The sequence below is a fragment of the Bubalus kerabau genome, chromosome 8 (assembly GCF_029407905.1).
Source record: "Bubalus kerabau isolate K-KA32 ecotype Philippines breed swamp buffalo chromosome 8, PCC_UOA_SB_1v2, whole genome shotgun sequence".
Taxonomy (NCBI): Eukaryota; Metazoa; Chordata; class Mammalia; order Artiodactyla; family Bovidae; genus Bubalus; species Bubalus kerabau.
This window is the reverse complement of record NC_073631.1, coordinates 117,978,929-118,001,780: the sequence shown is the minus strand read 5'-3', so window position 1 is coordinate 118,001,780 and position 22,852 is coordinate 117,978,929. Positions and strand designations below refer to the sequence as shown.

The window sequence follows — 22,852 nt, the reverse complement described above, 5'->3', positions numbered from 1 at the left end:
TGGGTTCTGACTGCTGTGTGACGTGTGTCCACCTGCGTGATAGGCTCCTCCACAGCAGTAGTTGCCCTGCCTGAAGAGTCCTGTGCCCTGCCCGTATCCTTCTCCCCGCATCCTGCCCCTGGCAATGAGCGATATATTACTGTCTCCGTGGTTCTCCCTTTTCCAGAATGTCCTGGAGTTGGAATCATATAGTATGTAGGCTTTGCGGGTGGCTTCTTTCACTAAGTAACGTACATTAAAGGTTCCTCCAGTTTTTTTGTGACTTGATAGCTTATTTTTTCTTAGCGCTAAATACTCCATTGTCTAGATGGAGCAGTTTACCCGTTCGCCTACAGAAGGACATCATAGTTGCTTCCAGATTTTGGTGATTACAAATGAAACGGCTGTAAACATCTCGTGTGCAGGCTTTTGATCGTATGATGCGTTTAGCTCTGCAAGAAACTGCCAAACTGTTTTCCAAAGTGGCCATACCCTTTTGCATTCCCAGCAGCAGTGAAGGAGAGTTCCCACTGCTTATCTGTTTTTAACATCTGCAGAATCTCTAGTGACGTTGCCACTCAGTATTGATGTTGGTAATTTCTAATTTATCAATAATCTTAATCCAGCTTTGGTTTCATTAACTTTGTGTTGTTTCTCTTTCATGTCTGTCTAGTATGTCTTCTTTGCTTTTCTAACTTTGTCTACTTTAAGGTGGAAGCTTGTCGTTAACTTTAAACCTTTATCCTTTTCTAATACAACTCAGTTCTATAAACTTCCCATGTAGTGAGTGAGCTACATCCTATAGTCTGTGATATGTTGTGTTTTCATTTTCAGGCAGCTGAAAATAGCCTTTTGGTTTCTTTGGGGACCCACAGAGTATTGGGAAATAAGTTCTTGGTTGATCTTCCAGGTATCACCCATCTATCTGGCTAATTTCTGTTGTTACTGATTGCTACTGTAATTTGCACGAGTTGAATCTATATAAATTTACTGATTTCTTTAACGTCCTGGAATGTGATCTCTGTCAGTAAATTTTTCATGCGCACTTGAAAAGGCTGCGTGTTCTCTGTCAAGCTGGTTAACAGTGTTGTGCGTTTACATTTTATCCTCCTGTTCCATCCACTTGTTTGGTGACACAGTTGAAGTTGTGTTGTTAGGTTTATAGATGCTTGAGATTATAAAAGGGGTATTGTCTCCAGGGGTATTCTTTGCTCTGAAATCTCCTTTGTCTAATATTAATTTAGCTACTCTGGATATCTTCCAGTGGGTGTTCAACATTTATATATCTCCCCATCCTTTAACACTTGCATCATCTTCTTTACAGTGAGTTTCTTACAGGCAGCGTATAGTTGAATCTTACATTTTTATCCTTCTAACTGGGGACACTGACCCATTTACATAGCTAGTGCCAGCCTGTTGGTGGGCAGAGCAAGGTCCTCAAGTTTGCTTCCAGGGCCCAGGGGTCCCAGAGCTGGTATCAGATTGCTAGTGGCTGGTCCGCAGACTGCAGGGCTGTGGTTTTCTCTTGGCCAGTGGATGAGGCGCGTTCTGAAGCTCGAGCAGGTCTGCTGCCTGTGTGCTGGTGTGTGGGGCCAAGCCCTGGGGGTCTGAAGGCACCCTGTCTTAGATGAGTGGGTGCCCGGTTAGATGTCTGGTCAGAGATGTGCCTGCAGGTTGCTGGGCCAGTGGGAGAATTCCAAACTGGTGTTCACCAGCACACCCAGGATAGAACAAGCTCCCGGAAATGGATGCACCAGGGTCTGTCCCCAGGATGCCTCCTGCCTCTTTGGGAACTCTGCAAGAGCAGTAGGTAGGTCTGTCTGCCCCAGGCTCTGTTGCAATTAACTGCTTCTGCCCTGGGTCCCAGAGTGTGTGCGTCTTCTCGGGTGAAGTCTCTGCTTCCCCCGGCTCTCTGTGACTCCTGGAAGTAAACTGGACTTGTCTTCCTGGTGCAAGACCCCAGGGCTGGGGCGCAGCGTGGGGTTTCGACCCCGCGTTGTAATCACCCTCCCGTCTGTGGGTCACACACCTGGGGGATGGACTGGACTAGGCGGCGACTCCATCCTACCTGTGTTGTCGTGTGGATGGAGAGGGTCTTTTCTGATGATAGGTTCTGGTCTTTTTCATCAATGGTTTTCCTGCAAATAGTTGTTGTAATTTTGGTGTGCCCGTGAGAGGAGGCAAGCTTAGGGTCTTTCTGCTTCACCATCCTGACCACTCATTCTCCTCTTAGCTGCTCCAAGATGTCATGGGGGCTGGACTTGGTTTTCAAGACTTTGGTGAGGCCACACAGGCACAATCCAGGCTCAGGAGGACCCGTTTATATCTAATCAAATTATATTTAATGTGATTATTGATTCTGACCTTTGAAGTAATTGTTCAGTGTGTGTGTATACACGTATTATCCTGTAACACGTTTCAAATATGGTACTTCAACTTTGCTTTGTGCTTCAACATAAGAAAAATTCCCCCTGAGATGCACTTTTAGTGAAAAAACTCACTTTATATTTGGATATGTATGGTATATACAGATGATTCCTAAATTCATACCTCTGAGATGTATCTTCTGAAATCCTGATCTGTTTTAACAACTCCACCTGGGTGTTTCGCAGGCACCTTGGAGGCTGAAGGTATGTGAATCTAAATACTTACAACTCACATGGTTCAAGCTAAGAAACCAACACCCCTGAGGTCACTTAGGGCTGGGACCTACCTCGCTCACTGGTCCATCAGCCAAACCTCAGTGAGCTTCTTACCACGTATCACACACACACAGAGCAAAGGCTCCCATACGAGACGAAAGAAGGAGCAAAGAATCCCAGGGTGAATACTCAAAAGGATCCTTTAATGTAAATGTGGACAGTACCATATTCATCAAAATAATTTATAATATTAACTGCCTCTTAAATATAATCTTATAAATGAATGCCTTCTGAAGTTTAAAGTGGATTCAGTATATTTAAAATTATTCAGAACATGGTAGTAGAAATTTAAAAATTAACCATCACCTATGAAATCTAAGAAGGGAAATCACGACAAGTTTCTGAACAGACACATTAATCTCCTGGGCTTTATCCTTCTACACAAACCTGACTTTCTCAAAGAGTTAACACTGCATTCTGGTTTCCCACCATAAGGAGGAAATTCCTTAACAGCAGTCCAGAAATGACTTCAGCCTCTTGGGGAAGCATACTTCTTCAGCTCCGTGGTGGGGATAAGCACGACAGTCACTGTTCCGTCCACCTTAAGATTCCAAATGCCACTGCTGTGAGGGGGAGCCATCACAGATCGCCATGGCAACAGAGCCTTTGTGACTCAGCGGATCGACTGCTCGCAGGCACTGGCCCACTGATACCTGGTACAGCCTGTTACTCCTCTGAAAATAAAGCAGAGAAAAACCACCACCAATTACTTGTGTTAAAAAAACTTACTGCCAGAATAGGGTAAAGAGGAAGCAAAAATCTCGACGGGATGTGGAACAGAAGATGACTTGTGGGCTGCTGCACACTCAGAACCACCATCTGCAAGCTAGACCATGAGCCCTCACACCTCCCGCCACCATCAGGCAAGTTCCTCACCCCAAAGGTCCACTGCTGGGAGCCCCCAGACCCGTGGCACTTCATGAGCCGCGGGGGGTCAGAGGAGCGAGTTTCTGACATATCCAGGCAAAGGAGATTATTTAAGACCAACTCATGTTCTTCATTATAAATCCAAACCTAAGGAAGAAAAAAAAAAATGTTAAAACCTCAAATTTTGCTTTAGGTTCTGAAATTCAGATTGCACGACCCTTCGCACATTTCGTGCAGGAGTGGACTGACTTGACCGACTGAAGATCCCAGCATTTTACACTGCTTTAACTCTGGGTCTGTGTAAGGACGGCGGGAGCCCAGCGAGGCTGCTGCTTTGCCCTGTGTACGCAGAAGACTCAGGGCTTTTATTATGAGGTCCACATTCCTCATCACATCGGCCTAGAATGTTATACTCTAATCCCAGGGCCTGGTTTCACTGATGATCTTTATGGTCTCAGTTTTTTCAGGAAAAACAAAGGCCTGGGTGTGGCTGAAATGGATAAGTGCAATGAATAATTTTTCTCCAACATGCAGCATCGGTAAATCGAAAAGGAAAACATTTTCTCCTATCCTCTGAATATCGCTGCTTTCTCACATGGGTCCAAGACGTGTGTGCTGAGCCGTAACACGGGGCGAGGGCTGCCCATCACTGCTGCTGTGACAGAACATCGCCTACGCTGTCTGACAAAGGAGCCAGCGGCCCACGTGTGGCTGATGAGAACTGGAAATGGACGGTTAAAATGTTTAAATTTCAACAGCCACACGTGGCTGGGGTGTTTAGTACAATTCTGTGCAGTCACAGCATAGTATGGACAGAATCACTCCACCTCCGCAAACGTCTTAACGTTTTTCTGGAATGAATTTCAGTCATCTCATCCTCACTACAGTTCACTTCCCTGTCCACAATACGGACAGCTCTCGCACCCAGATGTGGCACAAAGTCTTTTTCAACCGTGTTTTCCAGTATGTTGACATCTTAGTGTGCCTGGACTCTAGAAATATGCTGTTATGAAACTGCATGCTTTGAAATCTATCCAAAAGTGGCCCAGGTGTTCTTTCCATTCCTGAACGACCCCGTCCGCCACTCAGAGTCACTGAAAGGACACACACAGTGTGAGAATAAATTATGTGAATGACAGGAATTGACATTTTGTTGTGGTTCCCTCTGAACTACTAAAAATGAGGAAAACTCAGTTCCACAGAAAACTTGAAAGAAGGTGTACTTTGCCATTTCTAATAAATCCATATGGCTTTCAATTTATATACTTCAAATTCATTCTGTGTAACTGAGAAGAATGCTCTAAACAAAATACTACAGGAGACAACAAATTAATGATCTCTAAAATCATTCCCAATCTAAACAACAATTTAACTTCAGCAAGCAGTGTTTGAGAAAGTTCGACAGCCCCATGTAAATCAAAGAAGTTACACCATACGCTAAAAGACTTAAAATGTAAGACATGACCCCATACAACTCCTAGAAGAGAACATAGGCAAAACACTGACATTTTAATTGTACCAGTGTTTTCTTAGGTCAGCCTTCCAAAGTAAAAGAAAAGCAAACATAAACAAATGGGACCTACCCAAACCTACAAAGTTTTTACACAGCAAAGGAAACCATAAGCGAAATGAAACGACAGCCTACGTATGGACTGGGAGAAAATACTCACAGATGATGCAGCTGATGACTTAATTTTCCAAAATACAAAAATAGTTAATACAACTTAACAACAGCAGCAACAAACCACCCAATCAAAAAATGGGCAGAAGACTAAAGACATACCGATGGCCAGCAGCCACAGGAGACGGTCCTCACACCGCTCGTTATTAGAAAACCCACAAACCACAGTGCGCTGCCAGCACACAGCCGTCAGACAGGCCGCCATTAAAAGCGTACACGTGACGTGCTGGACGGTGTGCAGCAAAGGAACGCTCCTGTATTGTTGATGGGAAAGTGAACTGGTGCAGCAACAGTATGGGAGGGGCCTCAAAAAACTAACCCTAGAGTCGCCACATGCCCCAGCAGTCCCACTCCTGGGCACATATTTGGACAAAACTAATTCAAACAGAGCCGTGCAGCCCTGTGCTCACAGCAGCACTGCTCACGGTGGCCAAGACGTGGAGCAACCCAAACGTCCACCGAGGGACGGACGGGTAAGGATGATGTGGGTGTAATGGTACTACTGCTCAGCCCTAATAACGCCGTTTGCAGCAACGTGGACGGACCTAGAGGTTATCCTACTAAGTGAAGCCAGTCAGAGAAAAATACCGTACAATGTCACTTATATGCAGAATCTATATAGGACACTAATGAACTTGTCTATGAAGCAGAAACAGATCCACAGAGAACACACTTGTTGCCAGGTGGGGAGAGGAATGGACTGAGAATTTGGGATTAACAGATGCAAACTATTAAGATACAACATGGTCCTACCGTACAGCACGGGGAACTCGATTCAACATCCTGTGATAACCATAATGGAGAAGAGAGTGAAGACATATGTATAATATGTATGTATCCCTCTTTCCTGTACGGTGGAAATTAACATCATAAATCAACTATGCCTCATTAAAAACAAACCCAAAACTACAGAAGGAAAGTCAGAGTAAAACCTTGATGTCTGTTCCCCCCGCCCCACCCTCAAGAGTGACCGCAGGCACTTCCCTGAAGGACCCCGCCGCGGGCATCACGCACCTGGTTTGGGTTGCTGTAGTCACATGCCTTCAGCACTACGAGGCCCCCCTTGTCACTCGGGCGGCCCTGGGCCACCAGACACTTGCTGGTCTGAAGGTGATAGAGCTGGAAAAGAAGAGACTGCTCCTAACAACATGGTACGTATGGATGAATATACTATTTCAAAGGTATGGATTTGCAACGTCCTAAAAAGAGAAGCATTTTTTATTACTGAATTCTGGCTTCAGCACATAGGATCATCACAACAGAGACTTCAAGGTTATAGTCAATTTTAACAACATACGCAGGTGGTGTCAAGTAGAAATTCCACCTAAAGATACAAGATTTCTCATCTGTTCCAAGGGAGGAAGGAAATCAAATTTACCATCTCTGCACCAAAGATGACACTGAGTAAACAGAAACAAGAAGTGGAAACAGCCAGTACCTGGTTCAATCAACACACACACCCGAGTGGGGATAAATACAGACTGTAAACACCACAGGAACTGCAAAGATTTACATCAGAGAGTGTCTCGTCCAGGCAAAGTGGTCAGTGCTTGCTTTGTTGCTCAGCCGTGTTCAACTCTTTGCAACCCCATGGACTGTAGCCCACCAGGCTCCTCTGTCCATGGGATTCTCCAGGCAAGAAGACCAGAGTGGGTTGCCATGCCCTTCTCCAGGGGATCTTCCTGACCCAGGGATTGAACCAGGGTCCTCCCGCATTGCAGGCAGATTCTTTACCAGCTGAGCTAGCAGGGAAGCCCAAAGTGATCAGTTTGAAGGTTAAATGTGATTACATATGCAAGGCAGTAACAACAGGGATTTCAACTATATGATATGCACTCATTTTTACTTAAAGGGAAAGTACATAGTAATAAACATCTCAAGGACTTTTATAAGGCAGAGACAACAAAAGAGGAGAAAGCTCCAGGCTTCATTCCAGCCACTGAAGAGCTGCTGCCACTGAAAGAGCCAGGACACGGGGCGTGTGGTCTGCCGTCACGCCACACCGGAACCCGAGCCACCACTTCTCCCTTCCCGTCCACAGTGGCCCCATTTCCCCTTTCAGTCTCCTTTCTGGGCTCTGCCAGATGAATTTTACACTCACGTACAATGTCCTTGTGTCTTCACATTTATAGCCTCTTGGAAGCTAGCCCACAGCTTAAAGAATGTGCTGTGTTTTCTCTAAAACCGGCAGGTAAGGGATCTTAATATAAACAACAAAGATACTAAATATACCTGAATAGAGGAAATTCTCCTAAAAAATAGGTAATGAAAAGCAAGCTAAGGCCTATCTTAAATATTCTATGAAGTATACAATGTTGTTTATTTTATTAGACAACATTTACTGAAACACTGGGATAGAATCACTTTCTTACCCTTCCGCGCTGCAGGACTTTGGGGCGTTTTGGCCCCCTGTTGATAAAAATGGGTTGCTGGGGTTTGACATTGGGCCCAGATATCTGCATCTCCGGGTAAATGTTATCCAAATACCATTTAAATGATTTACAGTCCAGCTTCTTCCTCAATTCAACACGCTCACTGATGTTTCCATAATTTCTGGTTCTCAGATCAGGTCTTAAGGAAAAATACTGCTCCTGAATTAAAAAAAAAAAAAAAAGTAAGTGAACGGGTTTTTTTAGTCACCTCAGTAAAGTCATCAGAGAAGAAGCGGAGAGGAAGCAGGGGCTGAGGAGGAGCCTGGCTCTGCAGGAGTCACAAGAGCTCAGAGAGGGGAGCCGGGCGTCCTCCGACACCGGCTCATGACCTCTCAGACGAGACACTTGGCAGAGTTAAAAAGGAGTCAGAATAAAAAAACCGAGTCAAAGCCTGGGTAGAGAAAGGAGACCAGGAGAGAAGCAGCCGGCGCCCCGTCCCCGGGTGAGCGGCTCGTCTGCAGCCTCCCGAGGCCGGGCCTCACCTTGTACTCATCCAGCCACACGTGTGCCAGACGCAGGGAGTTGTGCGTCATGGTGTCCTGGCCCTCGGGGGACCCGTACGGCCGCCTTTTCCGGAAAATGTGTCCGACTCTAGAGCAAGGGATGATGAACAGCTTACCCCCACACATCCAGATCTGGTCAGAAGCAGAACACATGTTAATAGTGCCCACAGCGCTGCGGGGTCAGCACACAGCTTTCATGAGATTAACCTCTACTAAAAAGGTCTCTGAGACCCTGCAAGGGGTCTTAGCAGAATACAGTCAAAGCACGTATTTTTAAATTATCTGTCTTTATGATTAAAAAGAAACAAAACCCTAAAACACTTTGACATTCTTTTACTCTCCTACATCTAAAACTGTCTTCCCAGACATGATGTTTTGACAGAACAAGGAAGCTGACCTTCAGGACTTAGGGACGAAGAATGCTAATCAGTCCTCTAAGCTCAGTTTCACACGTACTTTCTCATAAAATACACACATTTTTAGAAAAATATTATTTTATAAAAAATACAGAGAGTCAGAAGATCTTAGTTCTGGTCTAAATTCTGCCCTTGACTGAGTCACTTTATTTAGTTATTTTAATTTTTATGAGATTCAGTTACCTTATCTACAAAGACTAATAATATCTGTTACAGCTCACAAATTGTAAAGATTATGTAAGAAAAACTGGGATCAATACATTTGCAAAGATACAAAACGACATACACAAGGTATTACGGTATCTGAACGGGGGTCCCGTGACACACCAGGAGATGGGGACGAGAGCAAGAACTCCGCACTCGGGCCTTGCCCTCTTCCCACCTTTTCCAAAGCTTGTGTCCTAACCGCTAGCACAGCTCCCTGAGCCACAGAGCCCACCCACGACTGTCATCTTTCCAGCCTCAGCAATGAGCGAAGAGATTGTGAAAGGTGAATTTCTTCTGTAGGTTGGAGGAATCTGTGTATACAAAGGATTCAGTAGTCTATGCAGGGGGCAAATATAATTTACCATTATCATCTGGGCTACTCCTGAAAGTAAAGGGGAGCTATTAGTAAAACTTCTCCAGGAGACAAGTGTAAACAAGGGTGACCTCAGGCAGTCAGGAGAATATGACGACCAGAACTGCATATGTATCCTAGGCCATCAACCGAGATTAATGGACAAAGGGAAAACAAAACTCTAGAGTCAGTGCACACAAAGACCTCTAAATTTATACCACCTATCACTTTAAAATTCTTGTAAAATAAATATAAGGCTTCTCAGAGGCTTTTGCTATTTTGAATGGTATTATCTATATCATAAATTATGGTGAAATAGTAAGAGTAAATATGGGATCACAGATGAAAATTATATTTCACTGCACAATTAACATACCAAAAAAAAATTTACCCGAAATGATATTTCTAAATTTTCTCCTCCCCAGATATCCATGCCACTGTCATACTGTCCAAGTTCATTGAAATAGTTTCTGTTCATGGCAAACAATCCTCCAGCCATTGTAGGTGACCTAGAAAGGGAAGACAGTTACTGTACCAATTCTATAGTCAATTATCTACTTGTTTTTTCAAAAAATTCGGTGCAGTTTTAGAACATTACTAATAAAAAGTCATGTCACCAACTCAATGACCTTAAGTTTGAGCAAGGTCCCGGAGACGGTGAAGGACAGGGAAGCCTGGTGGGGTGCAGTCCATGGGGTCACAAAGAGTCGGACATAACTGAGTGACTGAACAACAGCAACAATAAAAACTACATGAACTATTCTGCAATGTTTAATTTATGAGGGAATGAGCTGTGCTGCCTCATTAAGTTTTCTAGATCATGACAGCTGGCAAGTAAAGGCTACCTTTCTAAGCATCACAAGTCCTTTTTTTCTTATGACTATGGTTGACAGGAATCCACCTGAACTGTTTAACTTCTGTTGACAGGCCCAGAGCCCCTGGGATAAAAACTGGGCTCCAGGGCCTGACGAGAGACCCGACAAACGCCACCCTTTGACCTGGACGCAAATGTGGTAGACCAGTGGTGCTCAAGCCGACGCTTCACTAAGTGTGGAGACATTTTCAGCTGTCACAGTTCAGGGGGAGGGGTGCTGCTAAATACCCTGAGATGCACTAGAGAGCCCCCCATCCCTGCCCACCACCCCCCCCAGGAAGAACCATCTGGCCCCGAAGGTCAATCCTGCCACAGCGGAGAAACCCTGTGTTTGTGAGAACCTGATGCAGACTGGCTCCCACAGAGACTCCAGCCTGGATTTCAGTCTCACTTCCTGGAACTCTGCACCAGGAGTCATGGGGTCTAGTCCTGAGCTGCTTCTCAGAGAGACACAATATTCTCTGCAGGAGAAGACGCTGCCCGTGTATGAATGTGTTTCTATCATTTTTCATATACAATGTCTGCCATTAGAAATAAACAAGCAAACTAACAAATAACCAGGCAATCAAGAAGATAAATCACACGAAAGTAAAAAAGAGAAACGATCTAAAACAGAAATACGGGCAGGGGTTTCAGACAACAGTTCTATCAGGCAGAGACTAACAACTGCTCAGTATGTTCAAGCATAAAAGACAAGACTGAGAATTTGGCAGATAATTAGATGCTATCAATAAACCAAATTTATGCATATCTGAAAAACACTCTGACAATGACAGAAAAAAAATGTAAGCAGCCGATGAACAGAGATTGCCTTCAAAAGAAACAAAAATAAGACAGTTGTTGACATCTCACCAGAAACAGAAGCCAGAAAGTTCTTGAACAATACCTTCAAAGCCCTAAGAACGCATCTGCCAATCTAGAACTGAATATCAAGTAAAATTATTTTGCAAAATAATGATGAAACAAAGACATTTTCAGAAAAGGAGGAGTAATCGCACCTGAAGTTTCAGCAAAAACAGACAGAAACATGTGTCCTTGGGTCAGAATGGAAACAGACCCTAGGGGGGAGCTTGCAGACGCAGAAAGGATAAGAGGGGACTATACAGCTAAACCTGAATGAGTAACACCTGCACAAAAAGTGGCTTGTGGAGTTAAACATACACACCCATATTCAACACAATCTGAGGTGGGTAACTGGGGTAGGAGGAACATTGTGAGATCCTTGCTCTGTCTGGAGAAAGTACCAGTTTATATTACACTTTGATAAGTCATGGATGAAGGTTATATTCTCTAATTACCCACTAAGAACAGAACGTGAGAATGTATATAATGTTTAATAATGGGTGGCCGTTGGGAACAGAATAATAAATCGGAATTCAGACCAAAAGGGCAAAGAGAAAAGAATACAGAACAATTCTAAACTGTCATGCATCTATTAACATGGCCTCAAAATATATGAGGAAAATATATAAAGAATTACCAGGAGAAACAAACACACAGCTGTAGTGGGAAATTAATCCACCATTTTAAACAACTGATAAAACATATACATTTTTTAAAAAGAGTATTTTCACAACACAATAAACTTGACCCAACAGATGCTGAATCCCATCTTGACAACTGCAGAAAATACAGATTCTGACCACACTGTAAGCTAGGATTAAATAACGACTACAGAATTTCTATATGCCTGTAAAATAATCAATGTACTGCCAAATAAAGTACAGGTCAGAAAAAACACAACAAGGAAGACATTTTTAAATAAATGACAATTTAAAATGATATGTACATCACAATTTGTGGGATGCAGCTAAGGCTATGATTAGAAGAAAACTTACCATCTTTAAATATATATATATATATATATATGAAAAGAAAAAAGGCTAAAAATTAAAAAAATTTAAACATACAACTCAAGAAGTTAGCAACCTTGCTATATTGAGAGTGGAAGAGCTTATCCTTACCATTCAGAGAAGGGTGTCACATGATGCTGTCAAGAGTCAGAACAAAAAAACAATTTTTTTTTTTTTAAGTATCAAAAAGAACCAATACAGAAACAAAATAACCACACTGCAACAGGAAGAGAGAAGGAGTACCTGGAGTGATGTAAAATGAACTGCGTCTTCCTTTTCCCAGCAGAGCAGGTCTGAAGTTGGTGTGATGTTGGAAAGAGGACTACACATACTACCGTTTACAGTTCAGGAAGTAAACAGAAGACCAGGAAATAAAACCGGGTGAAAGGCTGCCTCTGGGGGGCAGGACTGAGAGTGGGGCGGGGGTAGACTTGGTCACTTCTCATCCTGAACTGTTCTATACTGTGATACATTACTGTGAATACATGCTTTTGATTAAAAATGATATCAAAAATTAAACACACCCACCCATGAAGATGATGAAGAAACTGACCACTGCACTAAAACAAAGACTGAGAATACGGAGGACAGTCTAAGGATCCTCCTCGCCCTGGCGAAGGCACCTAAAGTGGAGTTGGCACTTGGCCTGCCTCCAGTCCCAGAACGGGAGGGCACAGACGGGCAGCGTCCCCACGGGCAGCCCTGCTCTCCGAGAGGCGCTCGTTACCAGACTCCCACCTGCAGGGCCGGGAGCAGAGGTGGGCAGAGCACCACACTGAACGCCCTGGCAGGAAGAAGGGCTGCCAGCCTGTGAAGACACAAGACCTGGGGGTGTCTCCATGGACTTCCCAGAAAACTGCCACAAAGTCTAAGAGCAGAAGACACCCCACCCTGCCAGGAACTCAGGTCAGCAACCTGAGCTGGCTGGGTCTCCATCAGCCTCCCCTCCAAATCGGCTTCGGATGAAAGGAAGCTGGCAAGTACCCGAAGGCCAGCTGAGGAGCCAGCGGCATTCCAGTGGGAGGTGTGGGCAAAGTGCTCTCGACTACAAGTGAAGACAGGCATGCCTATGACTGGGCAGCTTCACTCCTGCAAACCCGAAGCCATGAAGAAGGATGCTGACAACAGCTTTGACAAAATTCAATACCCATTTATGATAAAAATTCTCCAGAAAGTAGGCACAGAAGGAACCTACCGCAACATGATAAAGGCATAGCAAACATTATTCTCAATGGCGAAAAACTGAAAGTATTTAAGATCAGGTACAGGACAAGGTGCCCACTGTCGCCACTATTATTCCACATCGTTTGGAAGTCCTAGCCACGGCAGTCAGAGAAGAAGAAGAAATACAAGGAATCCAGATTGGAAAAGAAGTAAAACTCTCAGTTTGCAGATGACATGATACTACACATAGAAAACTCTAAAGATTCCACCAGAAAATTATTAAAGCTAATCAATGAATATAGTAAAGTCACAGGATACAAAATTAATACACAGAAATCCCTGCATTCTTACATACTAACAATGAAAAATCAGAGAAGTTAAGGAAACAATCCCATTCACCACTGCAACAAAAAGAATAAAATAGCTAGGAATAAACCTACTTAAAGAGACAAGTATATATAGTTTTCTGTATACAGTTTAATACAAGTTTAAACTATATACAAGTATATAGTTTTCTGTATATAGAAAACTATAAGACACTGATAAAAGAAACCAAAGACAACAAACAGCTGAAGAAATATACCATGTTCTTGGATTGGAAGAATCAATGTTGTGAAAATGACTATACCAAAGCAATCTACAGATTCAATGCAATTTCTATCAAACTACCAATGGCATTTGTCACAGAACTATTAATAACAGAACAAAAAATTTCACAATTTGTATGGAAACACAAAAGACCCCAAACAGCCAAAGCAATCTTGAGGGAAAACACAGGTCTGGAGCAATCAACCTTCCTGATTTCAGACTACACTACAAAGCTACAGTCACCAAGACAGTATGGTATCCACACAAAAACAAATACAGCTCAATGGAACAAGACAGAAAGCTCAGAGATAAGCCCACGCACCTATGGGCACCTTCTCTTTGACAGAGGAGGCAAGAACAATGAAGAAAAGACAGCCTCTTCAGTAAGTGGTGCTGGGAAAACTGGACAGCTACATGTAAAAGAATGAAACCAGAAAACTTCTAACACCATACACAAAAATAAACTAAAAATGGATTAAAGGCTTAAATGTAAAGTGAAAGTGAAGTTGCTCAGTCATGTCTGACTCTTTGGGATCCCATGGACTACAGCCTACCAGGCTCCTCCATCCTTGGGATTTTCCAGGCAAGAATACTGGAGGGGGTTGCCACTGAAGCCAGAAACTATAAAGCTCTTAGAGGAAAACATGTGCAGTACAGCTTTGACATAAATGATAACAAGATCCTCTTTGACCCACCTCCTAGAGTAATGGAAATAAAAACAAACAAAGGGGGGCTAGTTAAACTGAAAAGCTTTTACACAGCAAAGGAAACAAGATTAAAAAACAAGCCTCAGTGAAAGGGGAAAAAAAGACAACCCTCAGAATGGGAGAAAATAATTGCAAATGAAACAACTGACAAACATTAACCTCCAAAATATACAAGCAGCTCATAACAGCTCAGTATCAGAAAAACAGCCTAATCAATTAATGGGCAGAAGACCTAAACAGACATTTCTCCAAAGACATACAAATGGCTGGTAAACACATGAAAAGATGCTCAACATCACTCATTATTAGAGAAATGCAAATCAAAACTGCAATGAAGTATCACGTCACACCAGTCAGAATGGCCATCATCCCAAAAGCTACAAACAATAAACGCTGGGGAGTGCTGAGAAAAGGTAGCCACCCTACACTCTTGGTAGGGATGTAAACTGATAGAGCCATCATGGAGAACGGTATGGAGATTCCTTAAAAACTAGGAATAAATCTACCACATGACCCAGCAATCACTACTGGGCACATACCCTGAGAAAGCTACACCTCTAAAAGACACGTGTACCCCAGTGCTCACTGCAGCACTGTCTACAGTCGCCAGGACGTCGGAAGCAGCCGAGATGCCCATCTACAGATGGGTGACTGGGTGAAGGAGATGCGGTACATGCATACAGTGGACTATCACTCGGCCATGAAAAGAACGGATGTGAGTCAGTTCCAGTGGTGGATGAACCTAGAGCCTGTTATACAGAGTGAAGTAAATCAGAAAAACAAATATATATTAAAACACACACAGAAATATATTTAGCTATATATAGTGTGTATATCCCATGGACGGAGGAGCCTCGTAGGCTACAGTCCATGGGGTCGTTAGAGTCGGACATGACTGTGCAACTTCACTTTCATTTTTCACTTTCATGCATTGGAGAAGGAAATGGCAACCCACTCCAGTGTTCTTGCCTGGAGAATCCCAGGGACGGGGGAGCCTGGTGGGCTGCCGTCTATGGGGTCGCACAGAGTCGGACACGACTGAAGCGACTTAGCAACAGCAGTGTGTATATATATAGTGGAGGACAGAGGAGCCTATTGTGATGCAGTCCATGGGGTCACAAACAGTTGAACATGACTTAGTGACAGAAGAGCAGCATGGAATCCAGCACAATGGTACTGATGGACCCATCTGCAGGAAAGGAATTGGGGACGTGGTGTAGAGAACGGACTTGCAGATACGGGGGGAAGGAGAACGTGGAACGAATGAAGGCAGTAGCTTCGACGTATGCACCATCATGTGTAGAACAAACAGCTGGTGAGACGCTGCTGTGTAACACGGCGAGCGCAGCCTGGCTCTCTGATGACGTAGAGGGCTGGGATGGGAGGGCGAGGGACGATATGGGCTGGTCTGCGTTGTTGTATGGCAGAGACCAACACAACATTGGAGAGCAACTTTCCTCCAAGTAAACAATACATTAAAAATAATGCTGAGAACAGTAGTGTGTATAACGGAAATAAAAAAACTGAAAACAACCCAACAGTAACTGGATAAATGTTATGATGTGTTAATATAATAATTATAAAAAGCAATAAAAATGATTCAACTACAGCTATGTAATGCAGCACAGAGGCTTTTAAAGCAATGTGACTAAAAGCAAGATGAGTCACAGCTTCATTTTCATGAAGTCTGAGAGCTGGGAAAACTGGACTAAATTACCCTGTTTAGGCATACATCGGAGGTGAAACTACAGGAGAGCAAGGGAACGATGAGGGTCCGGTTAGTGATGCCTCTGGGGGCCAGGCCAGGGGCTGTGGCCAGGAGAGGCACAGAGGCCGTGCGGGTGCTATTTCTTGACCTGGGCAGAGTTTCACAGGTGTTCACATTACAATCATTTACTAAGTTGTAGGCATACATACACACACACACAGATATGTACTTTTTTACATATGCCATTTTTCACAATAAAAAACTTCTTTAAAAAAAGAACAGACCCAAGAACTTAAAAAAGTATAAATACAAATAAACATGAGATTGACATGAGAAATTTAGAACAAAACAGAAATAAGGAGAAATAACATATAGGAGCAGATTTATAATAGTCGAGAATGTGGATGAAAACTGAAAATAATTCACATACTATGACTTTGTGTGGTGCGTCCCTTGTAGCTCAGTCGGTAAAGCCTCTGCCTGCAACGCAGGAGACCTGCCTTCGATTCCTGGGTCAGGAAGATCCCCTGGAGAGGGAAATGGCACCTACTCCAGTATCCTTGCCTGGAGAATCCCATGGACAGAGGAGCCTGGCGGGTACAGTCCATGGGGTCACAGAGTCAGACACGACCGAGGGACTAAACCACCACCATGGCTTTGTGCACTACTGGTGGGAATCCATCCTAAAATCCTAACTGTGGCTGTGTACTAAACGTTCTTCACAGCACCACTCACACTAGCAAAGGGCTGGAGATGCGTTATGACCAACGCAGTAACCACGGGCTCTGATAAAAACAACACAACACGGGGGCCTCCTGGCTGTCCGACACAATTATCCCAGGATACTGTTGACTTCTGCCTTTCTCAATGAGATATAAATCCTGAGAGCATGGACAATTTCTATCCATAAATCTTTCCTTAGGTCTTGGCAGAGTACATAAAATTCAGCAAGCACTAAAAAGTCTGTCATGGACAAACAAGCCAACACTTGTGCTTTCCGCAAAGCTTTGAGCGTGTTTTCTCTTCGGAGAACTTTTCCGACAGACAGGAGAAAGCTTACTTTATGGGTGCAGTCGCTCCCTCCGGTCCCCCGAGCTCGGAGAGCGGGACGAGGTCCCACTTGAAGTGCAGCCCCCAGTTGAAGCCACCCCGCACCACCGGGGACGAGCTGTAGGCCAGCGTGTCGGCGCTGATGATGTCGATCACCGGGCACACGACCGTGCGCCGGTCCTCCCGGATGGCGGCCAGCAAGGGCTGCAGCCACAGCACGTTCACCTCGCAGTGGCTGTCCAGGAACACCAGGACTTCTCCTGCGGGGAAGCCACAGAGGCCCGAGGTCAGCGCCGCTCTCGAGTCAAGAGGCCCCCGGCTCCAGAGAGAACGCCTGTGCAGGTGAGCAAGCTGACCGCCACCCTTCCAGCCCCAGCTAGCAAATCGGTCCTGGGAGTCCGTCAGCCGGGAAATCCTGCTTCAAGCGTGCTGCCACGACTGAAGAACATACACAGACCATAAAAGCAAGTCTTGAAAAAGGTTACAAACAATTCATATTCTCCTCAGTAAAAAAAAAAAAGACAGAGGCTCACAGAGCAATCCAGTTCTCTGACAGCCAGGTATGGAGCAGTGCAACAGGAGTGGTCAGCTGTGTCTATTTGTATTACAATTATTGTAATGGATATATTTGTGAATTTACCATGTAACATGTCCCTGCCTCAGCAAACCGAGGCTAGAGAACATAGCTCACTTTCACTGGTGACTCATAAACGTGCCCCGTTACCGATTATTTCGACAACACAGGATTCTCAGGAGTGAGGGCCATGTGGCCGGCTCATCACGTTGCCACATGGCTCCCTGCTCCCGTGAATCCACCACTCGACAGCCATGTGACCATCTCGCCCTCCATTTCCCACATTTCCTTTCTAATTCCCTCAGTCTCATGGGCCACAGGATACACTTTTCATCAGTAAAATAAAAATCGTGAAGATTTTCTCATGCATTTTTAACTCTGCTTGATAAACATGAGCAGGAGTGAGGGTTTCTTTGATAACTTAATGGTTACTCCTGAACACCTGAGAAACTTAGAATCTCGTCATCAGACAGCATTATTATTATTCCAAAGCTTTATCTATGAAATAAATGTATTGATATAGATTTTACATGGACTTCATAAAGCAACCAATGCATCCTATTTCAATTAACAACAGCAGAACCTCCAGCAAGAAAGTCCTCCAGTGTCACAGGGACTTGGCCGTGTCCTTCAGCGCCTGTGAACGACCTTCACAAGGTCACCGGACGTCATTTAATACAGAAAGGCAAATCGTTCAACCTCTTATCAAGGTTCCTTTGAGGGGAAAATTACTAATAGCTTTTCTTAATTCAAAAAATATTACTTTTTCTATAAAAGTCAGTTTAACTAAATGAAGGAAGATAATACATGGTCACGCTGAACCTGAGACCGATTTCCCCAAAACTTTTTTTTTGACAGATCCCAAACTATATTTGAACAAGGACCAACACAACATAAAGAAAAAACCTAGATGACGACTGTTGCCTGAAAAAGCCTGCAGTAACAACGTACTGGGAAAGTACAGTGTTCTGTGACACGATCTCGCCGTACCCCACAAACACCCCAGTTTCCTATCTCATGCCTTCAGTAAGTCAAAACAGCCAAGTCACAGAGTCTTTATTTGACTAGAACTCTACAGAAGAAAAATCATAAGCCTTGAATTCAACCTGCATGTGACTGTGGACTGGACGGAGGGGAGCTCCGTCTCATTTGTTAACTGCTTCTGTTCACTGCAGGTGAAGACAGAGGAGGGAAGAAGGAAGACGGTACAAACGAAGTCGCAAACGAACCCCGCAAACGGGACAGGGGGTGTACAGGAGGGGTGGCGGCAGACAGCAGCGCGAAGCCCACCGTGAGCCCCAATGACCCGTGATCTGAGGAGGGCAGTGTGTGGGAAGGCAGATTTTCTCACTATGAGGGGATGCCCCACCAAAGTTTCAGAATTCCAAAGTCATCTTCATGATTTTTTTTTGGGGGGGGGGGGGCCATATCTCCAGGTACTACATGAAATATTAGACACCTAATATTTTTAAAGAGATTCATTTAACTTAAATAAATGTATTTTAAAAAGGAAAAGCTTTTATTCAGATCGTAAATGAAAATTACCGGCACCAACCTTCCATAGAGATAAACAGAAATCTGAACCGATATGATGTAGCTGAAGAGAAACAGAAGCGGACCAGTGAGGACTCCAGAGCTCGCCTTCCTGGGGCCTGGGCTTTGGGACAACGGGGCTTAGTTACAACGGGGCTCCGTTAGGGAAAGGCCTTGCCCAAACTGCACAAGCCTCATCTCTCCTGCTGCCAGTGCCCACTGAGACTCCACTCGCCACAGACCGATGCAGAATCAGGAGGGCAGCAGAAGAGAGCTCTCATCACTCAAGAGCCAACGGGAAGTTCTACCTGTTGCGTGGGCTGCTCCAATCATTCTTCCTCGAATCAAGCCCTCGCGCTTTGGATTTCTTATCACTTTGATTTTTCCAGGGAGGTATTTTTGGATGTATTCATCTAGTTCTCCTTTCAAATCATCTGAAATTGAAGATCGTTCAAACCACATGAGACACGTGCACAGGTATTTTAGACACTCTAGAGCTGTACCTGGTGCTTGCAACAAGCATTCAAGTAAATATTACAGAATCTGCCGCTTTATTTTAAAAGGAGAACATAGCTTATCCTGAAAGGAAGAAAATGAGGGATCAGAGTTGGAATACTAGCCCAAAGGAGTAGTTACTTAACTTACAGACTTTTTGTATTTCCATAGCAACTAACTCAACACTTTGCATAAAGAATGTTTAAAATGAGTATTTTAAGTGTATGAATGTTCAGCTGACTACATACAAATCAGACTTAAAATAAAGAAGAAACTGATATGTAAATGCCTTTTTTCAAAGTAATTTGAGTCCTACTCCATTTCAGAATAGTTGAGAAATAACTTCTTTGCCCTACCAAGAATTATATAATAGCAGCAGTAAATACATTATTATACTAATTTATAATTTAGCATCTGCCATGGGCACTATTTTTTTTATAAATTCTAGCTCACTTACCTTTAAATTTCATAACTTCAGACATCATACAAGATCTAATAAGTAATTCTTTCCATAGTTAGCATATAAACCATTGTAACTGATCATGAGTTTTCTCTTTTAGAAAAAAATACCCACAGAATGAAAAACAAATCACAGGCTGACATAGAAAAATAAATTCAACACCATAAATTTTAGAATTATATTACTTAGCCAATCTTCTACTTGGTCCAGATGCAAATTCTTAGGTTTTTTAATCATTTATTTTTTAATTAATTTTTCCCTGTTTCTCCTGTGACGTTTCAACGTTTACCAAGGTTTGAGAATTTTACTCTCGTTGATCTGAACATACATTTACTCATTTTGTATACATAAGTATACTGGCATACCAGTTCTATTGTTGATACATAAGGAATGCTTAATAAAGACTCAAGTTGTGAAAAGACATGTAACTGGCATATAATTTATCAGTGTATCTCTGCAGCTTACTGTTAATGAAAAGAGCAGAAAGCTTGAATGGTGGTGGTTTCGTCACTCAGTTGTGTCCAGTTCTCTTGCACTCCCACAGACTGTAGCTCACCAGGCTCCTCTGTCCGTGGGATTTTCCAGGCAACAGTACTGAAGTGGGCTGCCATTCCCTTCTCCAGAGGATCTTCCTGACCCAGGGATAGAACCTGAGTCTCCTGCACCGGCAGGTGGATTCCTTGGGTCTAATTTCAACTCTACTAGGTAACATCTTGAGCAAATTACTATTTCCTCCTCTGTAAAATGGGAATATCATCTCTCACAAGGTTGAGGACTGCCCTCCATCCTGCTGTGTACACGAAATCACTCTTAGGAAGAGTCTATGCTGAATTAAAGAAAGGTAAGAAGCATATTAAAAAGCAGAGACACTACTTTGCCAACAAAGGTCCATCTAGTCAAGGCTGTGGTTTTTCCTGTGGTCATGTATGGATGTAAAAGTTGGACTGTGAAGAAAGCTGAGCACTGAAGAATTGATGCTTTTGAACCGTGGTGCCGGAGAAGACTCTTGAGAGTCCCTTAGACTACAAGGAGATCCAACCAATCCATGCTAAAGGAGATCAGTCCTGGGTGTTCTTTGGAAGGAATGGTGCTGAAACTCCAACACTTTGGCCACCTCATGCGAAGAGTTGACTCATTGGAAAAGACTCTGATGCTGGGAGGGATTGGGGGCAGGAACAGAAGGGGATGACAGAGGATGAGATGGCTGGATGGCATCACTGACTCGATGGACGTGAGTCTGAGTGAACTCCAGGAGTTGTTGATGGACAGAGAGGCCTGGCGTGCTGCGATTCATGGGGTCGCAAAGAGTCGGACACGACTGAGCGACTGAACTGAAGTGAAAGAAGTATGTACTAAAGCATAAAGTACCAGCATTCAGAGACCATCTAAGAGCCATCACAATGCCATCCACTTTATCTGGAGGCAGCCGATGTAACAGACTGACAAGATAAACCTAAGCCAAAGCGTTTTGCCAAGTTAAAGCTAATCCTAAAAGGTCACATACTGTGTGATTCTGTTTATATAACAACCCCATGACAATACCATAGAGATGGAAACAAAATCACAGAGATGAGGGCTGCCAGGAATTAAGGATGTGTGGGCAGAAAGGTGCGTGTGAATAGAGTGGTAGCAGGTAGGAGATCTTTGGGGTGATGGGAGTAGTCCTGTCTGCACCGTGATTACAGTGGTGGTTACAGAAATAGACTCACGGGATAAAATGGCAAATAACTGTACACACGCGTGGTATCAATGTTCAATTCTGGCTTTCAATACTGTGTTATTATGTAACCAATGGCGGAAACAGGGTGAAAGGGCACACAGGACCTCTTTGTAACTCACTGCAAATCTGTCATTATTTCAAAATAAAATTATTATTTTAAAAAAGTAAGCCAAGGGGAAAATTTCAAGAGCCTAATTTGGGTCGCATAGATTGAAAACAGATTACACAGATAATGCAGTTTCTCCAAAATTACGCTACAATCAGGCGTGTAATTGCGGTTGGCTCTGTTGCAGCTGCATGCACGAGGGTCCTCCTATCTTTCAGGCACTGAATGGCCAGTGGTCATTACTATAGTGAACCAAAGCAGAGATCCCACACTGCCAGTTACAGTGTTCCTCACCGAAGTCACTGTCATCGTCCACGAGGATAATTTCATGAAGAAGCCGGGCTGGCGTGCGGTCCAGGACGCTGTGCACCGTCCGGAGCAAGGCAGACAAAGCTTCATTGTAGAAACAAATAACAATGCTAGCAACTGGCAGATCCGCCGGGTAAGACTTGTCTTTACATCTGTAAAGACGAATATCAGAAAATGCTGACATTTCAAAAAGCTCGAATGTTTTAGGTTATCATTCACTAAACATTAACTGCTCCCTTGTTGAGCCTCTTCTTTACATCATTAACAATTTTTATTAAAAAGTGGCTAAGGAATTAATGTGGTTTCTTATTCAAGAGTTTTATAATTGTTAATAATTTCTCCCTCTGTTTCCTGCTACTCTGCTTATTTTTAAGTCAATTCAAGTTTTTAAAACTTGAATTTTTTCTTCTTTGGTACAGAGGTTACACAAAGATGTGTTTTTACTGAAATCACTGCAAGTTTTCTGTGCAGCACTCAACAGCTGATGTTCAGTTTCTTCTCAATGAAGTTTCAAAAGGAAATATGAATATCTGTATTTGAAAATTTTAATTTTTGCTCAATCATATAAAAAG

The 22,852-nt window shown here is 43.5% G+C and overlaps 1 protein-coding gene across 10 annotated transcripts in view; it reads right to left on the bottom strand.

Moving 5' to 3' along the window:
• Positions 1-2,803: 2,803 nt before the first annotated feature.
• Positions 2,804-22,852, bottom strand: part of GALNT11 (polypeptide N-acetylgalactosaminyltransferase 11) — a 55,215-nt gene continuing 35,166 nt past the window's right edge. For 3 of the 10 annotated variants that reach the window (XM_055591318.1, XM_055591320.1, XM_055591319.1), the window contains exons 4-13: positions 22,266-22,432; positions 19,499-19,624; positions 19,213-19,314; positions 17,094-17,343; positions 9,516-9,648; positions 8,144-8,296; positions 7,602-7,820; positions 6,244-6,348; positions 3,558-3,695; positions 2,804-3,355 (exon numbers count right to left, since the gene is read on the bottom strand). In XM_055591318.1, coding sequence (XP_055447293.1) covers positions 3,224-3,355; positions 3,558-3,695; positions 6,244-6,348; positions 7,602-7,820; positions 8,144-8,296; positions 9,516-9,648; positions 17,094-17,343; positions 19,213-19,314; positions 19,499-19,624; positions 22,266-22,432 — 1,525 coding nt within the window. In that variant the 3' untranslated portion in view covers positions 2,804-3,223. Of the gene's footprint in view, positions 3,356-3,557; positions 3,696-6,243; positions 6,349-7,601; positions 7,821-8,143; positions 8,297-9,008; positions 9,649-16,463; positions 16,561-17,093; positions 17,344-19,212; positions 19,315-19,498; positions 19,625-22,265; positions 22,433-22,852 lie in introns of those variants that run through there. The other 7 variants (XM_055591321.1, XM_055591322.1, XM_055591323.1 and 4 more) reach the window with 7 other exon arrangements.